The sequence below is a fragment of the Phoenix dactylifera genome, chromosome 15, assembly GCF_009389715.1.
Source record: "Phoenix dactylifera cultivar Barhee BC4 chromosome 15, palm_55x_up_171113_PBpolish2nd_filt_p, whole genome shotgun sequence".
NCBI classification, from domain to species: domain Eukaryota; kingdom Viridiplantae; phylum Streptophyta; class Magnoliopsida; order Arecales; family Arecaceae; genus Phoenix; species Phoenix dactylifera.
The window spans coordinates 11,102,015-11,123,851 of NC_052406.1; the positions used below are offsets into that span (position 1 = coordinate 11,102,015).

The 21,837-nt window shown below is 38.3% G+C and overlaps 2 protein-coding genes across 15 annotated transcripts; both read right to left on the reverse strand.

The window, feature by feature from the left end:
* Nucleotides 1-6,721: 6,721 nt before the first annotated feature.
* LOC103711582 (heavy metal-associated isoprenylated plant protein 43-like) lies at nucleotides 6,722-7,647 on the reverse strand. The gene is made up of 2 exons (XM_008797794.2): nucleotides 7,563-7,647; nucleotides 6,722-7,142 (listed from the first exon to the last, which is right to left on the reverse strand). Exons 1-2 carry the CDS (start codon nucleotides 7,645-7,647, stop codon nucleotides 6,865-6,867), a joined length of 363 nt encoding a protein of 120 aa, XP_008796016.1. The 3' UTR covers nucleotides 6,722-6,864.
* A 1,246-nt stretch (nucleotides 7,648-8,893) lies between these two features.
* On the reverse strand, nucleotides 8,894-20,564 carry LOC103711547 (inositol-pentakisphosphate 2-kinase IPK1). 14 transcript variants are annotated; one of them, XR_005515243.1, is made up of 10 exons: nucleotides 20,282-20,564; nucleotides 18,747-18,851; nucleotides 18,003-18,206; nucleotides 16,508-16,652; nucleotides 14,942-14,982; nucleotides 14,708-14,818; nucleotides 14,346-14,354; nucleotides 14,142-14,258; nucleotides 13,761-13,966; nucleotides 12,803-13,254 (listed from the first exon to the last, which is right to left on the reverse strand). XR_005515243.1 is itself a non-coding variant. In XM_039134429.1 (9 exons), exons 2-9 carry the CDS (start codon nucleotides 18,846-18,848, stop codon nucleotides 13,087-13,089), a joined length of 1,278 nt encoding a protein of 425 aa, XP_038990357.1. In that variant the 5' UTR covers nucleotides 18,849-18,851; nucleotides 20,282-20,551; the 3' UTR covers nucleotides 12,803-13,086. The 14 variants fall into 14 exon arrangements, 10 of the variants coding, with proteins under 10 accessions (XP_038990357.1, XP_017699411.2, XP_008795953.2 ...); XR_005515242.1 differs by adding an exon at nucleotides 8,894-9,427 and having other exon boundaries at nucleotides 13,032-13,254; nucleotides 13,761-14,354; nucleotides 20,282-20,548; XR_005515241.1 differs by adding an exon at nucleotides 11,968-12,303 and having other exon boundaries at nucleotides 13,032-13,254; nucleotides 13,761-14,354; nucleotides 20,282-20,548.
* Nucleotides 20,565-21,837: the final 1,273 nt, after the last annotated feature.

Here is a 21,837-nt window from a genome sequence, read left to right on the forward strand (position 1 = left end):
TACAGTTAAGTTGTTTGGGAACACAGTTAACTTGTCTGGGAACACAGTTAAGTTGTCTAGGAACACAGTTAATTTGTCTAGGAACACAGTTAACTTGTCTAGGAACACAGTTGTTTAGGAACACAGTTAAATTGTTTGGGAACACAGTTAACTTGTCTAGGAACACAGTTGTCTAGAAACACAGTTAAGTTGTCTGTGAACACAGTTAAGTTGTTTAGGAACACAGTTATCTAAGAATACAGTTAACTTGTCTAGGAACACAGTTAAGTTGTCTGTGAACACAGTTAACTTGTCTAGGAACACAGTTGTTTAGGAACACAGTTAAGTTGTTTGGGAACACAGTTAACTTGTCTGGGAACACAGTTAACTTGTCTAGGAACACAGTTGTTTAGGAACACAGTTAAATTGTTTGGGAACACAATTAACTTGTCTAGGAACACAGTTAACTTGTCTAGGAACACAGTTGTCTAGGAACACAGTTAAGTTGTCTGTGAACACAGTTAAGTTGTTTAGGAACACAGTTATCTAAGAATACAGTTAACTTGTCTAGGAACACAGTTAAGTTGTCTGTGAACACAGTTAACTTGTCTAGGAACACAGTTGTTTAGGAACACAGTTAAGTTGTTTGGGAACACAGTTAACTTGTCTGGGAACACAGTTAAGTTGTCTAGGAACACAGTTAATTTGTCTAGGAACACAGTTAACTTATCTAGGAACACAGTTAAATTGTTTGGGAATACAGTTAACTTGTCTAGGAACACAGTTAACTTGTCTAGGAGCACAGTTGTCTAGGAACACAGTTAAGTTGTCTGTGAACACAGTTAAGTTGTTTAGGAACACAGTTATCTAAGAATACAGTTAAGTTGTTTGGGAACACAGTTAACTTGTCTAGGAACACAATTAATTTGTCTAGGAACGCAGTTGTCTAGGAGCACAGTTAAGTTGTCTGTAAACACAGTTAACTTGTCTAGGAACACAGTTGTCTAGGAACACAGTTAAGTTGTTTGGGAACACAATTAACTTGTCTAAGAACACAGTTAACTTGTCTAGGAACACAGTTGTCTAGGAACACAGTTAAGTTGTCTGTGAACACAGTTAAGTTGTCTGTGAACACAGTTAACTTGTCTAGGAACACAGTTGTTTAGGAACACAGTTAAGTTGTTTGGGAACACAGTTAACTTGTCTGGGAACACAGTTAAGTTGTCTAGGAACACAGTTAATTTGTCTAGGAACACAGTTAACTTGTCTAGGAACACAGTTGTTTAGGAACACAGTTAAATTGTTTGGGAACACAGTTAACTTGTCTAGGAACACAGTTAACTTGTCTAGGAACACAGTTGTCTAGGAACACAGTTAAGTTGTCTGTGAACACAGTTAAGTTGTTTGGGAACACAGTTATCTAAGAATACAGTTAACTTGTCTAGGAACACAGTTAAGTTGTCTGTGAACACAGTTAACTTGTCTAGGAACACAGTTGTTTAGGAACACAGTTAAGTTGTTTGGGAACACAGTTAACTTGTCTGGGAACACAGTTAAGTTGTCTAGGAACACAGTTAATTTGTCTAGGAACACAGTTAACTTGTCTAGGAATACAGTTGTTTAGGAACATAGTTAAATTGTTTGGGAACACAGTTAACTTGTCTAGGAATACAGTTAACTTGTCTAGGAACACAGTTGTCTAGGAACACAGTTAAGTTGTCTGTGAACACAGTTAAGTTGTTTAGGAACACAGTTATCTAAGAATACAGTTAACTTGTCTAGGAACACAGTTAAGTTGTCTGTGAACACAGTTAACTTGTCTAGGAACACAGTTGTTTAGGAACACAGTTAAGTTGTTTGGGAACACAGTTAACTTGTCTGGGAACACAGTTGTTTAGGAACACAGTTAAATTGTTTGGGAACACAGTTAAATTGTTTGGGAACACAGTTAACTTGTCTAGGAACACAGTTGTCTAGGAACACAGTTAAGTTGTCTGTGAACACAGTTAAGTTGTTTAGGAACACAGTTATCTAAGAATACAGTTAACTTGTCTAGGAACACAGTTAAGTTGTCTGTGAACACAGTTAACTTGTCTAGGAACACAGTTGTTTAGGAACACAGTTAAGTTGTTTGGGAACACAGTTAACTTGTCTGGGAACACAGTTAAGTTGTCTAGGAACACAGTTAATTTGTCTAGGAACACAGTTAACTTGTCTAGGAACACAGTTGTTTAGGAACACAGTTAAATTGTTTGGGAACACAGTTAACTTGTCTAGGAACACAGTTAACTTGTCTAGGAATACAGTTATCTAGAAACACAGTTAAGTTGTCTGTGAACACAGTTAAGTTGTTTAGGAACACAGTTATCTAAGAATACAGTTAAGTTGTTTGGGAACACAGTTAACTTGTCTAGGAACACAGTTAATTTGTCTAGGAACACAGTTAAGTTGTCTGTAAACACAGTTAACTTGTCTAGGAACACAGTTGTCTAGGAACACAGGTAAGTTGTTTGGGAACACAGTTAACTTGTCTAGGAACACAGTTAACTTGTCTAGGAACACAGTTGTCTAGGAACACAGTTAAGTTGTCTGTGAACACAGTTAACTTGTCTAGGAACACAGTTGTCTTGGAACACAGTTAAGTTGTTTGGGAACACAGTTAACTTGTCTAGGAACACAGTTAACTTGTCTAGGAACACAGTTAACTTGTCTAGGAACACAGTTAATTTGTCTAGGAACACAGTTGTCTAGGAACACAGTTAACTTGTCTAGGAACACAGTTGTCTTGGAACACAGTTAAGTTGTTTGGGAACACAGTTAACTTGTCTAGGAACACAGTTAACTTGTCTAGGAACACATTTAACTTGTCTAGGAATACAATTAATTTGTCTAGGAACACAGTTGTCTAGGAACACAGTTAAGTTGTCTGTGAACACAGTTAACTTGTCTAGGAACACAGTTGTCTAGGAACACAGTTCAGTTGTTTGGGAACACAGTTAACTTGTCTAGGAACACAGTTGTCTAGGTACATAGTTAAGTTATCTAGGAACACAGTTAACTTGTTTGTGAACACAGTTAACTTGTCTAGGAACACAGTTAATTTGTCTAGGAACACAGTTGTCTAGGAACACAGTTAAGTTGTCTGTGAACACAGTTAATTTGTCTAGGAACACAGTTGTCTTGGAACACAGTTAAGTTGTTTGGAAACACAGTTAACTTGTCTAGGAACACAGTTAACTTGTCTAGGAACACAGTTAATTTGTCTAGGAACACAGTTGTCTAGGAACACAGTTAAGTTGTCTGTGAACACAGTTAACTTGTCTAGGAACACAGTTGTCTAGGAACACAGTTCAGTTGTTTGGGAACACAGTTAACTTGTCTAGGAACACAGTTGTCTAGGTACATAGTTAAGTTATCTAGGAACACAGTTAACTTGTTTGTGAACACAGTTAACTTGTCTAGGAACACAGTTAATTTGTCTAGGAACACAGTTGTCTAGGAACACAATTAAGTTGTCTGTGAACACAGTTAATTTGTCTAGGAACACAGTTGTCTAGGAACACAGTTCAGTTGTTTGGGAACACAGTTAACTTGTCTAGGAACACAGTTGTCTAGGTACATAGTTAAGTTATCTAGGAACACAGTTAACTTGTCTAGGAACACAGTTGTCTAGGTACATAGTTAAGTTATCTAGGAACACAGTTAACTTGTTTGTGAACACAGTTAACTTGTCTAGGAAAGCCTGAGAGTCGACTCCAGGTGAGCAGGGGTCGACTCGTGCTGTTAAGGGGTCGACTCCAGATGAGTAGAGGTCGACTCCAGGTCTGTGAACACAGTTAAGTTGTCTGTGAACACAATTAACTTGTCTAGGAACACAGTTAACTTTATTTTTATTTTTATTTTATTTTCTTTTCTTCTTTTTCTTTCATTTTCTTTTATTTTCTTTTCTTTTTCTTTTTTTTTCTTCTCTTCTTCCCTTCTCCTTCTTTCTTCTTCCTTCTCCTCTCGCGAGGCCGGCAGCTACGGAAGGGGGTCGGACGGTGGCGGCCACAGGATGGGGCCACCGGGGGGGCAGCGGCTCCTCTTCTTTGGCACCTCCCCACCGTGGGGGCGGAGGTATTTCCGGCGGCGCGGAAGGGGGCAGCGGGTGCGGGAGGGGGCGGGCTGTGGCCGGCGGCAGGCGCGGGAGGGGGTGGGCCGTGGCCGGTGGCTGCCTTTTTCTTCTCCTTCTTCGGTGGGAATGGGAGAGGCGGGGGCATTTTGGTCCCATAAAGCAATGTTGAAATATATATGGACCGGTTGTTAAACAACCGGTCAACAGGGATTTAATGTTAAAGTTCGGTCAATAAATGGACCGCTGAGCAAGTTCCCCAAAAAAAAATTGTGATTATGGTTATAAATATTTTCATGATTTTTTCCCTTATTTTATAAGAGAAGTCCTGGTGAATTGGCTGGCTTTTCATAAATTTTTCAGCCAGCCTAAATGTCAACCAAGCATATAAAAGTTTTAAAAAATAAACCTATGAGTTTTAAATTTATGTTTATTGCTCAACCAAGTATATATTGTTAATAAATGGGCTAATACTTCTTGCATTGCATTCATCGGACAAGTAGAGTATTTTAAATTTTTGACACCAGCAAACTACCAGTCTACAAGTTGATTTATTTTTGAAAGAGAAAAACAAGAAAAAAACTATGTTCTCTATATTTTGACAAGGTTTTTTGAATAACTCTTGCTTGAAATATATATAATTGGTTCTTAACAATGAAAATCAACAAATACTAGATTTCAATTTTTAAAATGTTAGTTATATATTTTTTTATAAAAAAATCGATTATGGAAATTGAGGACAAAGACGAATCACGATGAATTAAGTTTATTTGTTTTAACCTAAATTAGTTATATTGCATAATATTTAAATAACATGTGAGACTTATCTGCAATATTTATGTTGCATAGAGGTTTTATATATGATATAAAGTTGGCACAAAAAGATTATTGTATTCAAGCTCCCGTACGGTGCCAATTTGTATATTTTGAGTTTTTAATTATATAGTCCTAATGTTGGTTCATGGTCGGCCAGCTCTTGAACCCAAAGCGGTGAAGGTGGCTATGAGGATCTGTGCGGGTGTGTGTTTAGTCTCACATCGATTATTTGTTATATAGATCTTGGATGCTTGATTTTCTTTTGAGGATTTTGAGTTGAAGTTATTTTCTTTCATACTTAAATCCATTTTCGACCATCGAGATTTGATGAAAGTTCTTCAAATCATCTTCTGCTGTTTCCCTTCCAATTTTATTTAATTCAAAGAACCTAACACTCCAATCTATAGGAAATGAAAAGGCCATACACTTTGATACCTTTTGGATCATTAGTCAGGACATGCCTAGGAATAAATAAGGCAAAACCCAAAAGTGACCATGTTGGCATTCTTACGTAGGCTAACCTATAGCTATAGGTGAGTTATGTTATTTCCTATCATTCCTTCCACTTGATTTCTTCATCGTAATAAATTTTCATTGTAAGAATGAGTTCTTTTAGTGATGTATTAGATGGAAAGTTGATGATATGGAGCTGATTCTGGAAAAGAAAGCTCGCATCCATAGATTACGGAGTGGTTGTCCTATAACCTTTATAACGGTAACGAAGAGGAAGGCATGCAGATTTGGATATCATGATTGCTCAAGATGTTGGAGATGTGAAGAAACTCTGAAGAAGTCTGAAAGATGTGAATAATTCCTCCTTGGATGATATGTGACATTGCACACAAATGCCATAGAAACTTAAATAATCACATCTTCTGTTCAGGAATTATGCATCTTAATCAGTATATGGAAAAAAGCATCATTTTATCTACTTAATGAGATATCATGTCTAATATCTAGCTGCTATAAGATGAAGGTAGCTTGAGCTTTATGAGATGTAAGGTGCCCAAAGAATGCAGCTAATACTTACAATTGATGCTCATATTGCAATTGATGCTTAATTTCTTAAATTTTGCAATAAAAGCATTACGTCTTTCATGGCACTTCCATACTGAAACAAAAACAACGGAAGTAAATTAACTTTTTCACAAACTTATTACTATAATTGTTTTTTTTTTCAAGACAAGTCTAAAACTGATTATCCAATTTGACAACTCGAAAACCCTGGCCTTCGAGCAACACTTCCAGATTCTTGGGATCGTATGCAACAGCTTCAGTGGGTTAAATCCTCTGAACTGGATCAGGACTAGTTTTTGATGCCTGAATGATGGAATTAAACCCAAATTCTACTCAACTCAATAGTTATAGCTAAGCCTTCTATAAACATAGGATGATGAATGTTTTCCAGGTTTAACCATTGCAGGTGGACCCATGATCTACTGTTTAGAAGGTCCACGTCCTAACTGAACTGCAGATGATCTTCAGAGATGATTCCATGAGCTCCAAAGCCTGCTTTATCTGCAAGATGAAGCTCTCAACATCCAAATCATTAGCTAAGTTTTCCATTAAGACTAGGGATCTTCAACAAGTAGTCCTCGACCACGACAGCTTCAGTTTTACTGGCAAACTCGTCGTCCTCCGAGCCAAAATGACGGCTTTAATTGTTAAGTTCTGATACGGACTCCATAGAGACTGCCAGAAGCGATATACAAGTATGTCTGCAATCCATATGTTTTGATGATAAATTTCTCAGACAAAGAAGCACCACTTCAACAACAAAAAAAAACAAAAAAACATATAGATTTCTTCACTTTTTAAAGCTTAATCGTGGACCAATTCATAAATAGTTTCTACAGGAAAGAAATAAGGGACAGAATATGAACAATAATACATGATCAAACTTTCCCTCCAACTACTTGATAATGAAATATAAACGTCAACTTGCAAATGGCCACATTTCACAGGATGGAGCAAGACGAGTGCTGGGCATCACCGATTCCCATCTGCTGGCACGCCGGGCATGCCGGGGGCATGTGAATGATCGTCTGCTGTTGCTCAGGTTTCTTCTCCTGCACCAGCTTGGGCGGCGGCGGCGGCGGCGGCGGGGGCGGACCAATGCTCACCACCTCAGCAGATTTTCCCACCTTCCTCGTCCGAGCAATCACTTCGATGGGGTCGGCATCACCGGTGACTGTTAGAGTGCTCTTGGCACCATCCACCTCGATTTTATCAACGCCTGCCAATAAGTCACAGCATCATGGGCCTATCATAAGGACAAGAAGAGGAGGACAAAGCTCTCCCGTTCCTTGCTCGTGCTCATCTAACATGTAATACAACAGTAATAGCTTCTTAAGTTACGTAGTTCATATCATTCCTAATAGCCCAACGGATTCCCAGAAATTCCGGCTGAACTTTAACGGAGCGCACGATTTGCAGAAAAGAAAAGCAAAGCAATCTTTCGGCATAAGCTATGAGAGAGTATGGTTTCTTAACTCCCACAATATTCAGACATAAGTACAAAAACGACTGATAAGAAGCTATTTTTAATGAGCGCAAAAGCCTACGAGTAGAAGCTTTGGAGTCATGAAGGGGACAAGTGATCTTAAATGAATCTGTGACTAGTAAAAAACCAGATGTTTTAGAAGATATATGCCACCTTCTAGCCCCGAGACGGCATGTACGAGCTTCTGCTTGCACTTTTGGCAAGAGAGATCAACCTTGAGCACAGTCCTCTTCACCATGGATTAGCTATTCCGAAAGCTCACGATGGTAATGAAATGGATGGTGGTTTCATAGACCAAGGCCAAAAATCTAATTAGGATCTTTCTCAGCAAGGTCTCATTTGTCATCTTCACTGGCCTACAATACATTATTAAACTCTTATTTCCATTCAATTAGCCTTGAGGTTAGCAACTCTTCTTTGTAAAAGCTTAAAGGTGTCTCTATGACTTGTTTCCTTATGGGATGCGCATGTGACACCTGGCTTTGAAGGAACCATAGATAGGCTGCAGCGTTCATAAACCAGCAACGGTCGCAACATGGTTTAAGGCGTCCTTCCAGCATAACTTCCGGCATGGTGATCAGAAGTCCACGACACGTACGTGTTGTTGAATACCGGATACATGATTTAGATTACATTCGTCATCAACTTTTGGCAGGTAAGTGGCAGGTAAATTAACTTCTTCTCAAAAGAACTGGGTAAATTAACTCAGCAGGTTGTTAAATTAAATGGTTTTAAGTGGCCCTTAGATAGTCTCGAGGGTCAGCCCTTTTCATGTGGCGAAAGTCGGTAAGCCTTTGAGGCAACAATATTCAGAGGTCCCCACGCAACCTTGGACTAGGTCTATTCCAGATAGCTCGCACGAATTCTCATAACGTGCGTTGAGTCACAGTCGTCCTTACACCACATTGAATCCTTCGCAAGTCCTAGAGCTCCTCCATCCGATTTGAACAGTGGCGAGATACCACATGCCAACTATTTGGGCTAAGCCCTAAGCTGCTGAGCCTACTACATGCCGGCATATTTATTAAGGGCATGCTTGGTTGGAGGCAGTTAGGCTTGGAAATGAAAATGAGAATAAATAACTTCCATTTCAGCTGCTTGGAAAAGATTCTTCTCTGTTTGATTCCAGAGAGGAATGAAAATACCCAATCCTCCAGAATTCAATCTGAATTCTTTCCTAGTATTCAAATTCTATTTCGATTTCAATTCTGGCTCGATCCCTCCATGATCGAATGAATCTCATGTAATATCAAGATGATGTCCATATACCATATGGAGCTTACATGATTAATACATAGACAGCTGTGATTGAAAGGCTGGACCTCTCACTCAACCACGAATTGGAGATGATTCCGACCCAATAACAGCATTAACATTTCATTCATCGAACATTTATCTTTCGGTGCACCGAACAAAGACTGAGCTCATTTCATAACAAATGGCAAGGTATTAAAGGTCTAAATTTAGCAGCTTCATTTTGTTTATTTTGTCCGCAACCCATTATTGTCGATCATGAAATGTCCAAGGGAAGTTCAATTTGCAAAATGTTAGGAGAGAGCATTGATTCCATTAAACACCAAATATCAGCATATATTCCACACCCAGCTGTTGGCAGATGTACATTTACTCGTACATTTCTTGCTTTCCAATAACGCCTAGGCACTCTTCACGCAACATCAGTTCATTGCTAGGAATTTGACTTGGTCGCTCGTGTAGCTTCGTTTCTCCTGCTACTTTTTCTCAAAATTCTTCGGTGGAGGTTCGGCTCATTTTCGTTCCAAGTAAGAAAAAACGAAAGAAGAAACGGGCAGTTTAGTTGAAGTGGTCATGTCATCGAGGCCTTCATAAAAAAAATAAATGAATAAATAAATCCATTGCCGTTTTCGTTGATGAAGGCTTTCTCAGTACACATCTAGGCCTTCACCAATAGCAATCTGGGGCTTTGTTCGCTTGGATGGTTTTCACTGGTTTCAACTCCATCGTGTTGCTTTAGAATATCGTGTCTTCAGCTTTTCCTGCTGAGAAATGACGAAGGGGCTATGAATTCAGCTAAACCTTTCCTGCTGAGAAATGACGAAGGGGCTATGAATTCAGCTAAACCTTTATCTGACATAAATCAACCAGGCATGTTTCCACAGACTAGGCAGACCTATGCCAGAACCCAGAACACCATTTCATCAAAGTCCGATTCTGGTAAAGGCATTAAAATTCTCAGGCACAGGATCTAAACTGAGGGAAAATTATTCAACATTACCTTTTTGCAATTATGACTTTTAACCAGACTAAATGGATTCATGAAACCTGTTCATACTCCCAAACGACAAGTTTGAAAAGTAATAACTAAAAGAAAAGGAAAAAATATACGGTAAGACAAACATGAAAATCCCTCAAATGTATGACATTTTGACCAAATTTAACAAATATGAAGTTTCTAAAAATTGCTATCCTGGTTTCATGACAAATATATCCGAAAACATAGCATGATACTTAGGCAACAGGGAGACCTACTCCATTGTAAAGTTCCCAAATAATTCCCAAATCGGCTGATTTCTATTTTTGGCTTATCACTTAACGAAATGGAGCAGTAGTTATAATCATCCTCCCCAATCACATACCATACATTACACTTCTGACAAGTCTTCGGCAGACAAGGACTGGTATCTTTCTTTTCATGCATCTTCTCTTCCTTGGGTGGACCTATTCTAATAAATTGTGCTGACTTCCTGTCACCAATCCTATAGAAGGATCAAGGATGATGGAACTCATGCCTTCAATCCCTGCAACTAACTTCATAACCTTCTTCTTCCGCTTAGTACATAACATATCCACTGACACTATCAGTTTTGTGCAACACCAAATAGCACAACTTACAACATTTATGAAGGAATGGAAATTTATACTGAGACTACTGCTTTCATCGACAAACATGTATACAGCATGCGAAAACCAGATTGAACCAAAACAAAACCAGCAATATAGGAGAAAAGAAGAACAAAATGGATATCTGCTTGGCATTCCTGGCGAAAAAATAAAGAAGGGAAAAAAAGAATTTTATAGATTAATACGTGGACCTTTGACATGCTTTTAGTTGAAGATTGTCAGGTGGCATGGAAGAGATGGAAGTTTGAGATCCTATAATGTCAGTATTAATAAAGCCTCCTCCTCCTTGGATTTCTTTTCTTTCTTTCAGCTCCTCTAGATTACCTTTCCCTTTGATTAGGTTCTGTTTTATGCGCCTTGCAGGTTCTGCTGAATCATCTATAGAAGCAACATGATTGGAGATTAGTTGAAGCCGAATTGAAGGGATGGGACAAGTTGGGAACAGAGAAGCTAATGTCGGGCAGAAGGTTCTTTAATGGGTCATCTATGAAATCTTGCTTGGCATTTAATGTGCGTTACTGTACAAGCATTTACTGATATGTGCTACCGAATAGAGGTGACGACTACTGGCCACTGCCTAGACTGTCTGCAACATACTGTTTTCTCCACAGAAAGGGGAAACAAGGTTTGCAGTGTATTGTTGTCAGTCATCCATGAATTAAATTACCTCAATAATTAAGTCAAAGCATACAGCTAAGATTAGCCTGAAGGGACCAAGATGGGTTTCCGTCAAGCAATTTTAAAATGCCAATGTCTCATGCCTCGGCTCGAAGCCAAACTAATAGTCTGGGAGTATGTCCTAAGGACTTAATAAAAACCTGACTACTTCAAGCTTGATCAAGTGTCCCCTTACAAGACGAACCATACCGAGCTTCTCAGATGAAAATCCAGTAGAACCCGGTTCACATGACCAGGCTCCCATGTTGATGCTGTTAAAGGAGCAATCGATTTATAATAATCAAATCAATATCATATTCTGATCATATTTTGGAGAGATCAGTTTTAAGGACAATTCTGTCACAGGTCACTCCAGAATTTGCTCATCAAACAGTCTGGTTAATTGTGACTCTCGAATCTACTAAAATTACTTGTTTGATCAATAAATCAGCGTCAGCTGCCAATTCACCCGTCATAATTGAAGAGAATTTAGGTCCTCACTTGGTAACAATATTATCAAATCCCCAGATCTCCATAATTTTGATCAAAAATCTTATAAGGTGCACCACATGAGTGGGATAACCCATATCTCATACATACAAGCCAAACCATGATATGATCTGAACCTAAATCATGATAAGTTGATTATAAAACTGTAAAAATGGACATATCACCATTATCCCAAAGATGAATGATGAATACTTGCCACTTCTGCCCAAAATTTATGGTGCATCATCTAATAGAGCAATTACATAATCAGAATCCAACAAATCCGGGTCCTTCTAATCCCCAGCATTAATCTTCAGCTAGGAGGGTGACCTGTGCATGAGTTTTCCAATCAGGCATAGTCCCATCCCAACAAGCAAGTTGCCCATAGAATTGGCAATCTACCATTTTAAATGGGCTACATATAGAGGTTATGCAGTCCCTTTCTTAGTCCATAGAGTAGGTGACTAGGTGCTGTATCAACTGGAAAATGTTTCTAGTCACTTTCTTCTTTAAGATGTGGGAATAAGCCACCTAAATCAAATGGCACAAAAAGCCCATAACACTTTACCACTGTCAAAACAATTTGTACAATGTAAATAGGCAATGTTTTATGCCAACAATGTTTAATGCTACAACAAAAATGGTTCAGTTAATTAAATCACTAAACAACCACTAGACCGCATGCTTTTAGCAATAAGCATGATTCAAAGGACCAGCATCCTTAAAAAAATGATGCACTTTGGTCCAGAGCAAGCAGAAAACTCTCACGAGTTTCATCATCTCTTCAGAAATATACAAAAACCAACAAGCAGAAGCAAGTTCATACCTCTAATGTTAGTATGCCTATAAACTGAGGCTGTCTTCTTACCTGCCACAGAAGCAAGAAATTAGTTGAACTAAACATCGAACAGGATTAGAATTCCACTAGGAGAGCCTGTTACTACACATGTCAGCAAGTTAATATCTCATGTTTTTCAGCTGATCTAAATTCTGATGCCTGATCTCGTGGGTTTCTCTTTCCATTTTCTTGAGTTAGGAACTGGAACAAGGTTACATTTCAATAAATGTTTGGCCACAATTCATGACCTTCAATACCTTAATAATCAAACTGAAATATTAGTGCTCATCATAATCAGGCAATGGGGTTTCTAGTATGACAGTTACTGATGCAACCTCAGCCACAAAAGTGGACACTTTGGAGATAGCTCAAGAGGAAGTGGGTCTTGAAAAAAGAAACATAGCAGGAGTGAGTTAAAATACTAGCATTTGGACGACAGTAAACGAAACAAGTATCATCATAAAAATCAAAACAACTATGCTTTTAATACTCTAACAAGCTAAGATGTAAAGAAAAATAAAGAGCAGAATGAGGCGGAAGTATTACTAAAGGATATTGAAAGTTTTGGATGCATGAATGCCACTCCATCAATGAAGCAGCGCTTGGTCTTGAATGTATGTTACTGATAGTACAGCTCACAATTTGTCGTGTCATTTAACCCATAAATACATACACTGACATGGCAGGTAATGTTAAAAATTGAGGGGCCATAACAGAAATTGACCAAAATACACCATATAGGAGATACTTCAACTAACCTTTTTTTCTTTTTTTGGACAGACACTCCTACAGTTTTTGAAGTCGGGACTTTTCTCATTGATGATATTGAATCTTCCTGACCTTGGTACCTCGAGTTGTTGAATCGTATGGAGTTCCTCCCGGGTCATCACTCTTCATATAGAAGTTCACAATCTTCTGATCTAACTCATAGTAATGAACCATTTTCTCCAGAGGTTTCATATCCAGGTCAATGAAGCGTGCCTGCAGAAAAGGTTAAAATAACTTGGGTAGTGAAATTGCTCAGATAACCCGTTAAAAAAAATGCCTGCTCCATGTCTATTTAACAAAGAGGCGAAGACGTCTAAATGCTACCAGAATAGACTCATTTTTTTAATAACTTTTATCCTTTCCAATTTTTTAAGAAAAACAGCACAGTTACTGTGCTTTAACATTAGATGAGAAATGAAAAAACTATTCCATATTGCATTGGCTAAAACATAAAACAAAGTGCAGCAAGGTAAGCAACGGACACCATACAGTAATTTGACACTTATAATACTACATAAATGTGCAATAGCACATAAAATGCACAACATGCACTGTCGTATAAGCAAAACTTGACAGCAATACAAAGTTCGATTAAGCAAAGTAACAGATACTTCATTGCTTGACAAATTTGATGACAGCCTATTGACTCAGGGTATGTGCATATCATCTCATAATAAAGCTCCAAAATGAAAGGAGAAACTAAAGATGGGTATATATACCTTGTATTCAAAGCTTTGATTAGATGATTCAAGAAATATGGAATTATAACCAGATCCTGTACTTCCGCTGTCTACAGGTCTAAAGCTGATCATCAGACTACAATCCTTTGCTGTAGAAGCTATTAGATAATCTCTTACGATTTTCAGCCTTTTCTCAAGAGGAAGAGAATGTAGCGAGGAATACTGATCCAAGAGTTCTGGATCACCTGAATTTTTGCACACCATGCAAGGCTGAGATATAATGTTGTAGTAAGCATGAATAGCACCTTCTATGTCAAGAACATCAAGCTTTTGAGTTGCTAGAAGCTGATCTAGTACTCCAGAACTAAAAATCGTCTCTGAAACGAGTTCAAGGAAGCTTGGTAACTGTAGGCCACTGACCTTGATCAGATCTTCGATAGCCGTGTTTGTTTCATGAGACCGAACAGCTGAACTGTCCATGCCACCTCCCAAGCCCCCAAAAATGAGAGAGCCATTCAAGAATATACGGAAGTTGTTCTGAGGCGTTGCAAATAGTGCTGTCATGGCCTGATATATTCTGTCTTTTGATCCAGAGAACAGATCAAGTGGGTTATATTCACTTACCTTTGATATCTGAAATATGAAGTGCTATGTGTCTGAGATTAAATCTGATTCTCAAAATTTTTTTAAACAAAAGACTGTTAATATAAGCCTTGTCACAATATGATGCGAAGGATACTTGTTTGAACAATTAGGTGGCATGCACTGGTTATAATAATGAGATAGCGACATGGAACAATTATAAGGTCATAAAGAATAACGAAAACAAAAGTTAGTACCAAAATATTTGGTTGATGGAAAGTGATAAGCAGCACTTGGCATGTCATCAGCAAAATGCTATTATCAAAAAGTCACTATAATACCTGATAATGCTTTAATAGTAACTGGAGTTAAAATACTGGTATGTTAATTGAATAGATATATACCTCTCCCTGATGAAGTTTCAGAAACTGATGCATCCTAAATCGTGTTACAGACTTCTTAATAGCATTTGCCTTGGTTATGAATTCCGAAGATGGGAGAAATCCACACTTTGGCTGAACCACTCAAACATGTAAAGCAAAAAAAGCAGCAAAACCAAAAATTAACACATGAAGCTCAGAAAAAAGAACAAAAAACTAGAACTAGAACAAAAACAAATACTGGTCATAGAGAAGCACCTTTATTTCTACTGCAACACACAACTCCACTCTAGGAGTACCTGAGGTAATGCTGAAAATATTATAAACACACTATTTGGGTCATATTACTAGACATCCATATCATAGATCTAGAGAAACCCCCAAAGTCTATACCATGCAAATGATGATGCAAGCATCAATATGCTCCTATAACTATTGATATTAGCATATTAGAGGCTGACTAGTGTTAAAAAGTTAAAGACTAGAAAGATGTTGATAACAGGAGTGCAAAAATTGTGAAAACATAATATAAAAGAACAGAACAAAAATGGACTGAACTTGAGGAAAAACATAGGTGCAGAATTGAACAAAGCGATTAGGCTAGTACCAGAACCTGGAATCAATTATCAGTAAAATTATGTCTTTGAATAGCCAGCTGTGCAGGACATCTAACCTCTTTCTGCAAACAGGGTCCAATGTGGCTGGTCCCTCTGTCTGAGTAATCTCTTCCAATTTCTTTTTCGTTGCCTAAGGCTTTTTTCTTAAATTAGATGATGTTGTTCTACCTATTTGTCTGCCGAGGAACGCAGTAGCTTTCTGGTTGAAAAGAAGTGAAGTGAGGCTTTCCAAGCCGAACGAAACGAAGACTTTCCTTTAAAAACTTGTAACCAATCCCCCCGAGGGGGACGAGGCCATAGGCCGAAGGGGGGTCAACCGGCGTATACAATTTCAATTTCCATTTGAAAAGACTGAAAATGGAATTGAAAACATTCTTAAAAGTACTTTCTATAGCTATAGAAGGCCCTAATTAGAGTGAGTTCAAGTCAGTTAAGAAAACAACAGACAAATCAAAACAACCAAACAAGAATGAATTCTCTCCTCTTGTCCAGTTCAGACCTTCAAAAGATGATCCAAACCCAACAAAACATTTGTTTTTCGATTTTTACATTTTAGATATTTTAGATCATGATTGATTGTGTGAATTCTTATTTTGATGGCCCACAATGTAATCTGTGCTCATGTCTGCCCCTCCAAGTTGGATTCACTCAACTCTCTCTGAATACATTTATGGATATATATGTGTGAGCAAAGTATGCATGCATGCAAATGCATGTGCGAGCAAAGCTTCCCAAAGTAACAAAAATTTCAAGCAAGTAATATTATCCATAATTCATAAAGCTTCAATCAACTCTTAACGGGTTATGTTACCAATCAGCAGAGTTTCTATTATCTCACCATCAGTTTTTTTTCTTTTAAGATAGAAATCTTAGTCACTAGGGACTTTGTGGTGCATGGCAGCTTTTTATTCTCAGAGTTTCCCTCAAGAACATTTACATTTTACAATATAAAAAATTCCACATACTTAGCCATTGTCCAAGTGAAATGCTACACATTTTACAGAACGAGTAGTTGACAAACATATTCAGGAATATTCTCTTGTAAGAACAATTAAATGGATGAGCAACTTGTCTAGTTTCTTATCTGCCTGCAATACTCTTTAAAAGATGTGCCCCCTGACTAACATGCTTTCAAGTTCATCTGTTATATAATATCAGTACTAGCTTTATATGCAAAAGATCTAGAATTTTGAGAATTAGACTTTACCAGTGAAAAGTGAATGGTCAGAAATAAGAAATGCAGAATCACATAAGGCATCAACTTCAGCAGCATCAATTCGCCAGGCAGGACGCTGATCATGGACATTCTTTTTAATGGACTCCAAAAATTCCCTACACACAGTGACACGAATCTGCCATATTAAAAGGAAATTGTTACTTAATAATATGATCAAACAGAAATAATCGAGCTTCAACTTGAAAATGGAGCAGGAAATGATAGATAGTTTGTCTCAAAGACTGAGACCGATAGGTGATATATGAAAGATAGTCAAGAGAATTCGCAGAACCATGATCTTAAATGAAAAGCTAAACTCCTAAATTTAATATGTATGTGTATGTGTATGTGCATGTGCATGTGTGAGGGCTTTTTTTCTCATGATTGGTGGCGGGGTGGGGGTGGGGGATCCATCATTTGCCATCATGAGATGCGATATCATTATTTCCTCTTTTCATTTCCCTTTTGGATAGAGTAATGTTGTTTACTCATTGAAGGCTCATTTAAACCAGTTCAAAATTGAGTATGATCTTGATTAGTAATTAGAAAACTAATATTTTATAGATATTGCCATGTAATTGATTCCTGAATATATGGAAAGACTTGCTGATAATCATAAAAAGGCCCAAGATCCACCAGCAGGCCGTGAGTGAAGCTATGACAAAACATGTGGATCGGCAGATTATATACCTCCAATAGTGATGTCTATTTATTTTCTAGATTCAGTCCATTTTTCTTTATCAGGTATCCTTTTCTTCTAATTTTAATTGAGTTTTTTGTTTGGTTTTCAACTGCAACTGCAGAAACTACCAAAACTAGAAGTCATTTGGCTCAGCCAAAACCAAAATTGGAAATCTGAAACTTCATTTTCCAAACCTAGCTTAGCAAAATGCCATCAACCATCTTACATTAACAAAAAATAAAGATTACAAGGACCAAATAATCATTTGGGTAAATTGTTTGACAAATATCCCAATAGTCATGGATGTTCGGTTTTAGAGCATTTCTAACTCAGAAAAAAAATAAACAAGATAATCTATTTTAACATTATAAACTATAAATTGCTTTCTCACCTCATGACTATTATATATTAAACACCATGAAACCAAAAGGAAAGGCTTAACAACTAAAGAGTCCTATAAGATATGCAATTTACACTTTTCTGATAAATGCATTACCTTCAACAACTCAAGCAAATTACACTGATCTTTACCATTCAAGCCCCCCACCCCACCCCACGCGTGCCCAAAAAAGAAGAAAAGAAAATTTCAAAATCCTTCAAGTCCTAGAATCAAGTACAGAAAGCATCTTTACCACATATTGTAGACAGAAAAAGTTTGGCATTAGATGGTGATACATTAACAGTTTCAGTCTGATGTTTAATACAACAATTATAAAGGTAATGGAACGAGGAAGACTGATAAAAGGCTAGCAGTTAAAATAAAATTTAAAAAAAAAACTACGACATAGAACATAAATATCATACCATGTCATCTATATACTTGGGGCCTAACATATGACTCATCACATACTTGATATAATTTTGCATAGCAATATCTCTTGATTTGGATTCTACAAGTTCTTCAACATCACCCCAAAGAAGTTTTTCATGCCCAGATAGGACTGCACATCCATTCACAGAGTGGGTTGAGCCTTTTGGAACCTTCTGTATCCGTAATACTTTTCCAAGCTGTCTCATAAGCCACCAAAATACACCCGTCACCAGGTCAGCAACAAAAATGAATAAATAAGAATATAACGCACTAATAAGGGGAAAGGAAATCTTGTACCAAATAATTTTATTGACTCTTGTTTACCTGAAATTATAGTGGTTACGATTTTTAGATTTTAGTTCTATTTATAACAATATAAATCATCAAAGAGTAAACAAAAAGAAATTTAATAGCAAAACTACAAAGATGATATCTACCAAATTCCGAAAGGAAGATTTTTTGTCCTTGAAAAAGTTAACTACAAAGAAAGTAAAACCCATCATGCCGCCATTTACAAAATATACTATTGGCCCATCAAACATTAAACATGATGAACAAATTTTAACGAGTTGCAAATGCTACACAGAAAATGATATGTGATCAGAATGCAGCTCGGTAAATTAGTGACAGGCTAGGAAAATAACTTCACAGAAGTATATTCGAATCAATTTAAGTATAATGCCTGAAATGCTACTTATTCATATTAGTTCAGATGAATTACTTTGAAAACACTTTACCAAGAAGAGAGAAGAACCACGATAGCTCAGGACAACATTGGCAGCTCCTTCTCCTTTATAAATCCAATCCTTTGCGTCTTCAGCTCCTAATACCATTGCCATATCCTATAATGAAATAGAAATGTATCTAGACTTATTACTAAATTTAGTGAGATCAATACTGCATTTATTGAATTTAAAAAGAAAAATCTACGTAGCTAGAGTTAGGCTTGCACTACTACGTCAACAATCCACTTCCTACTAATGGGCCTCATACAACTTCGGTCAGCAATTCTGACTCCATACGAGGAGTCTACAGAGAACTCCCTACCACACTGACACGTTGACGCCTTTGGTCAGGTGGTTCCTTCCACAGCTTTTTATCGACGCCCAACCCTGATGGGCCCACAGCCTTGCATCAATTACTTATGTCTAATGATCATACTATAGCAATCATGGTAATTGAATGGACTGGAACTAACAAGAACACAGGGCTCGTTTGGTTCGCGGGAAAAGAAGGGAGGAAAGTGTGGTCAACGGGAAAGTAATGAGATGCCTCTTGTTTGGTTGGAGTTTTCAAAAAAGAGAGAAGGGAAAGTTGTATTCCCATGGGAATGTGATTCCCACATTTCATGGGAAAGTCTTTCCCATGAGAAACATGAGAAAGTTACTTTCCCATGAGGCGGGAATCACTCCATTTTTACTTTTTCCCAAAAAGTCCCTTCAGCATTAAAGAAGCATTAAAGAGGCATTAAAAACCTAATTTTTATTAAGGGCATAATAGGAATTATATATAACTTTCCTAGGAAAGTGGATGGCCAACCAAACATAAGCATCTTGGAAATTTGTCACTTTTCCATGGTCAACCAAACATGCCAAAAGTACTTTCCTAGGCATCCTCTTCCTAGAAATTTGTTTCCCAGGAATCATATTCCTAGGAAGGAAAATGCTTTCCGCGAACCAAACGAGCCCACAGATGGAAACGGGCACGAACCGCGATCCGACTCGGGGCAATACGAATAAGATCAAACCTGAATCCAAACACGCTAAGAAAAGAATGGTTGGGACTAGTGCCCGATAACTAGAAGGATTTGGGCAGGCATTGATCCATGACGTGGAAATGGGCCGACCTGCAGGCCAACTTATATTGTTTGGGCCCTATCGAAACTTTTGCCGATCTTTTGCCCGGGCCCATTTGCATCTTTGGGAAACGCAGCTGGTGTTTCATCTCGCATTTCGTCAAAAAGCTCACGGTTCTCTCGTGGGCACTTCGTCGAAAAGCTTGCAGGAGGCGTGGGACTACAAACGATAAGGGGCTCCGCCTCCTTCCTGCACGCAGCGCGAGCTCGGCGAGGAGTCAAACGGGCTAGGATTCAGCTACTCGGGGAAGGAGCAGAACCGCGAGTGCAGGAGAGGATGGGTTGGAGGAAATCAGAGCGAGAGAGATATTAGTGTTCTGATGGGAAATTAGAGAAGAACTGGAACCAAAACAGATAAGAAATACAAGAGAGGAGTAATGTTTTCGAAGAGAAAGGAGACAGAAGTGGAATTCTTACCCACCCGACGAACCCCAATCCACGACTAATCGGCGACCGCCGATCGGCAGGACCAGGGGGATTCGGCAGAGGAGGAGATCAGTGGAGACGGGGCCGAGCGGCGGATCGGCGATCGGTGGCTCGAAGGCCAAGAAAGGGACCGACGATCGGTGGCGAGGAGACGATAGCGTTGGAGGAGGATCAGAGAGGACGAGGAGGGGCGATGGGGGATCTGGCTTTGCCTTGAACTGGTGTGGGGATGGGGAGGAGAAAAAAGTCCCGCCGTCAAGGCGGCGCCCGCATCGAGGAAATTGGGTGGGGCCGGCAGCCGCCTGTTCAGGTGGAGCCCATGGATCCGTGTACAAATATATATATATATATATATATATATATATATATATATATATATATATATATATATATATATATATTTCCTCCAATTGGATAGAAAGCAGACGTAACTCCGCGTTGGGTTAATTCACTCACTGCTTGCCATTGCGGTCCACGTCAATATGAGATGGGCTAGCCTTCAATTGGACCTGCGTTCGTCATCCGTGCACAAGCATTTTATCTAGAGTGGGCCAGGATCGCATTGATTTGAGCTACCGACAAAATAATTGAGCCCAGGCCCAAATTATTTCCTTTTTGCTGGGACCAAGGTATTAAGGCTACTTGGTCTGACCTCGACAATTAATTGGCTCAGCAATTAATTAGTATTCCCTCACTTAATCTTGCAATATATCCAGATTCAACAGATTCACTCTTCTATCTATTATTGGGAAAATTGTAAAAGTCAAGTTGCATGTGGCTCTCAAAATTTTAAGACAAATAATGTTAGTTTCAAGGTGACATTTTTTTAAAGAAGGTGAATCACAGCTAGCCAATTTATATCACATTTCTGATGGGCCTTCTTCATCGCTCCTAACAAAGTTATTGGCTCAAGCCCAAAAAAGCACGTTCGTACGGAACTTTTAGAGAGGGCACTCCTGCAAAAGCATCGATGCTTCGATTATTTAGCCCTTTCGCATTGAAGCATTATTAGTTGCTTTTCATAAACAAAGCTAACAGCAACAAAGAATCTTACAATTGAATTGTACTTTTATCAATATTGTTGACCATGACTTTATTAACCTACGCAGAAAACTACCTGCAAATCGTGGCCCCCCTCCCTTGCCCCTGAGCCAGATTATAGGTCTTGATTCTGTTGGTTGCTCCTACACTAAAGTAAAGTAAGTAGCTGTTGTACCAAAAAAAAAAAGAAAAGAAAAGAAGAAGAAGAAGAAGAAGAAGAAAGACCACGTACAAGGTAAACTAACTCCATTCAACACGGTAAATGCTCTCTCTCTCTCTCTCTCTCTCTCTCTCTCTCTCTCTCTCTCTCTCTGTGTGTGTGTGTGTGTTCTAGCAAAGAAACTACATTCCTTTGGTTCGAGGCAACGGTAAGTTCTGACAAAAAAAATATTCCTTTGGCTTATTAAGTGATGCAGCTATCAACATTATATCAATTTCATGAGTATTGCTTCATGATTTTCCTACAAAATTTATTCAAAAACTGCTGTGCAGTGCGGCTTTATTGC

Excerpts from the sequence above, each read along its gene's own strand:
- LOC103711582 (XM_008797794.2), bottom strand. The coding sequence starts at position 7,647 with ATGGTGAAGAGGACTGTGCTCAAGGTTGATCTCTCTTGCCAAAAGTGC. Across the intron at positions 7,143-7,562 it reads TGCCGTCTCGGGGCTAGAAG|GCGTTGATAAAATCGAGGTG; the intron begins GTGGCATATATC and ends ACTTATTGGCAG.
- LOC103711547 (XM_008797732.4), bottom strand. The coding sequence starts at position 18,848 with ATGGCAATGGTATTAGGAGCTGAAGACGCAAAGGATTGGATTTATAAA. Across the intron at positions 14,819-14,941 it reads GTGTTGCAGTAGAAATAAAG|CCAAAGTGTGGATTTCTCCC; the intron begins GTGCTTCTCTAT and ends TGAGTGGTTCAG. Across the intron at positions 14,355-14,707 it reads TGAAACTTCATCAGGGAGAG|ATATCAAAGGTAAGTGAATA; the intron begins GTATATATCTAT and ends TTCATATTTCAG.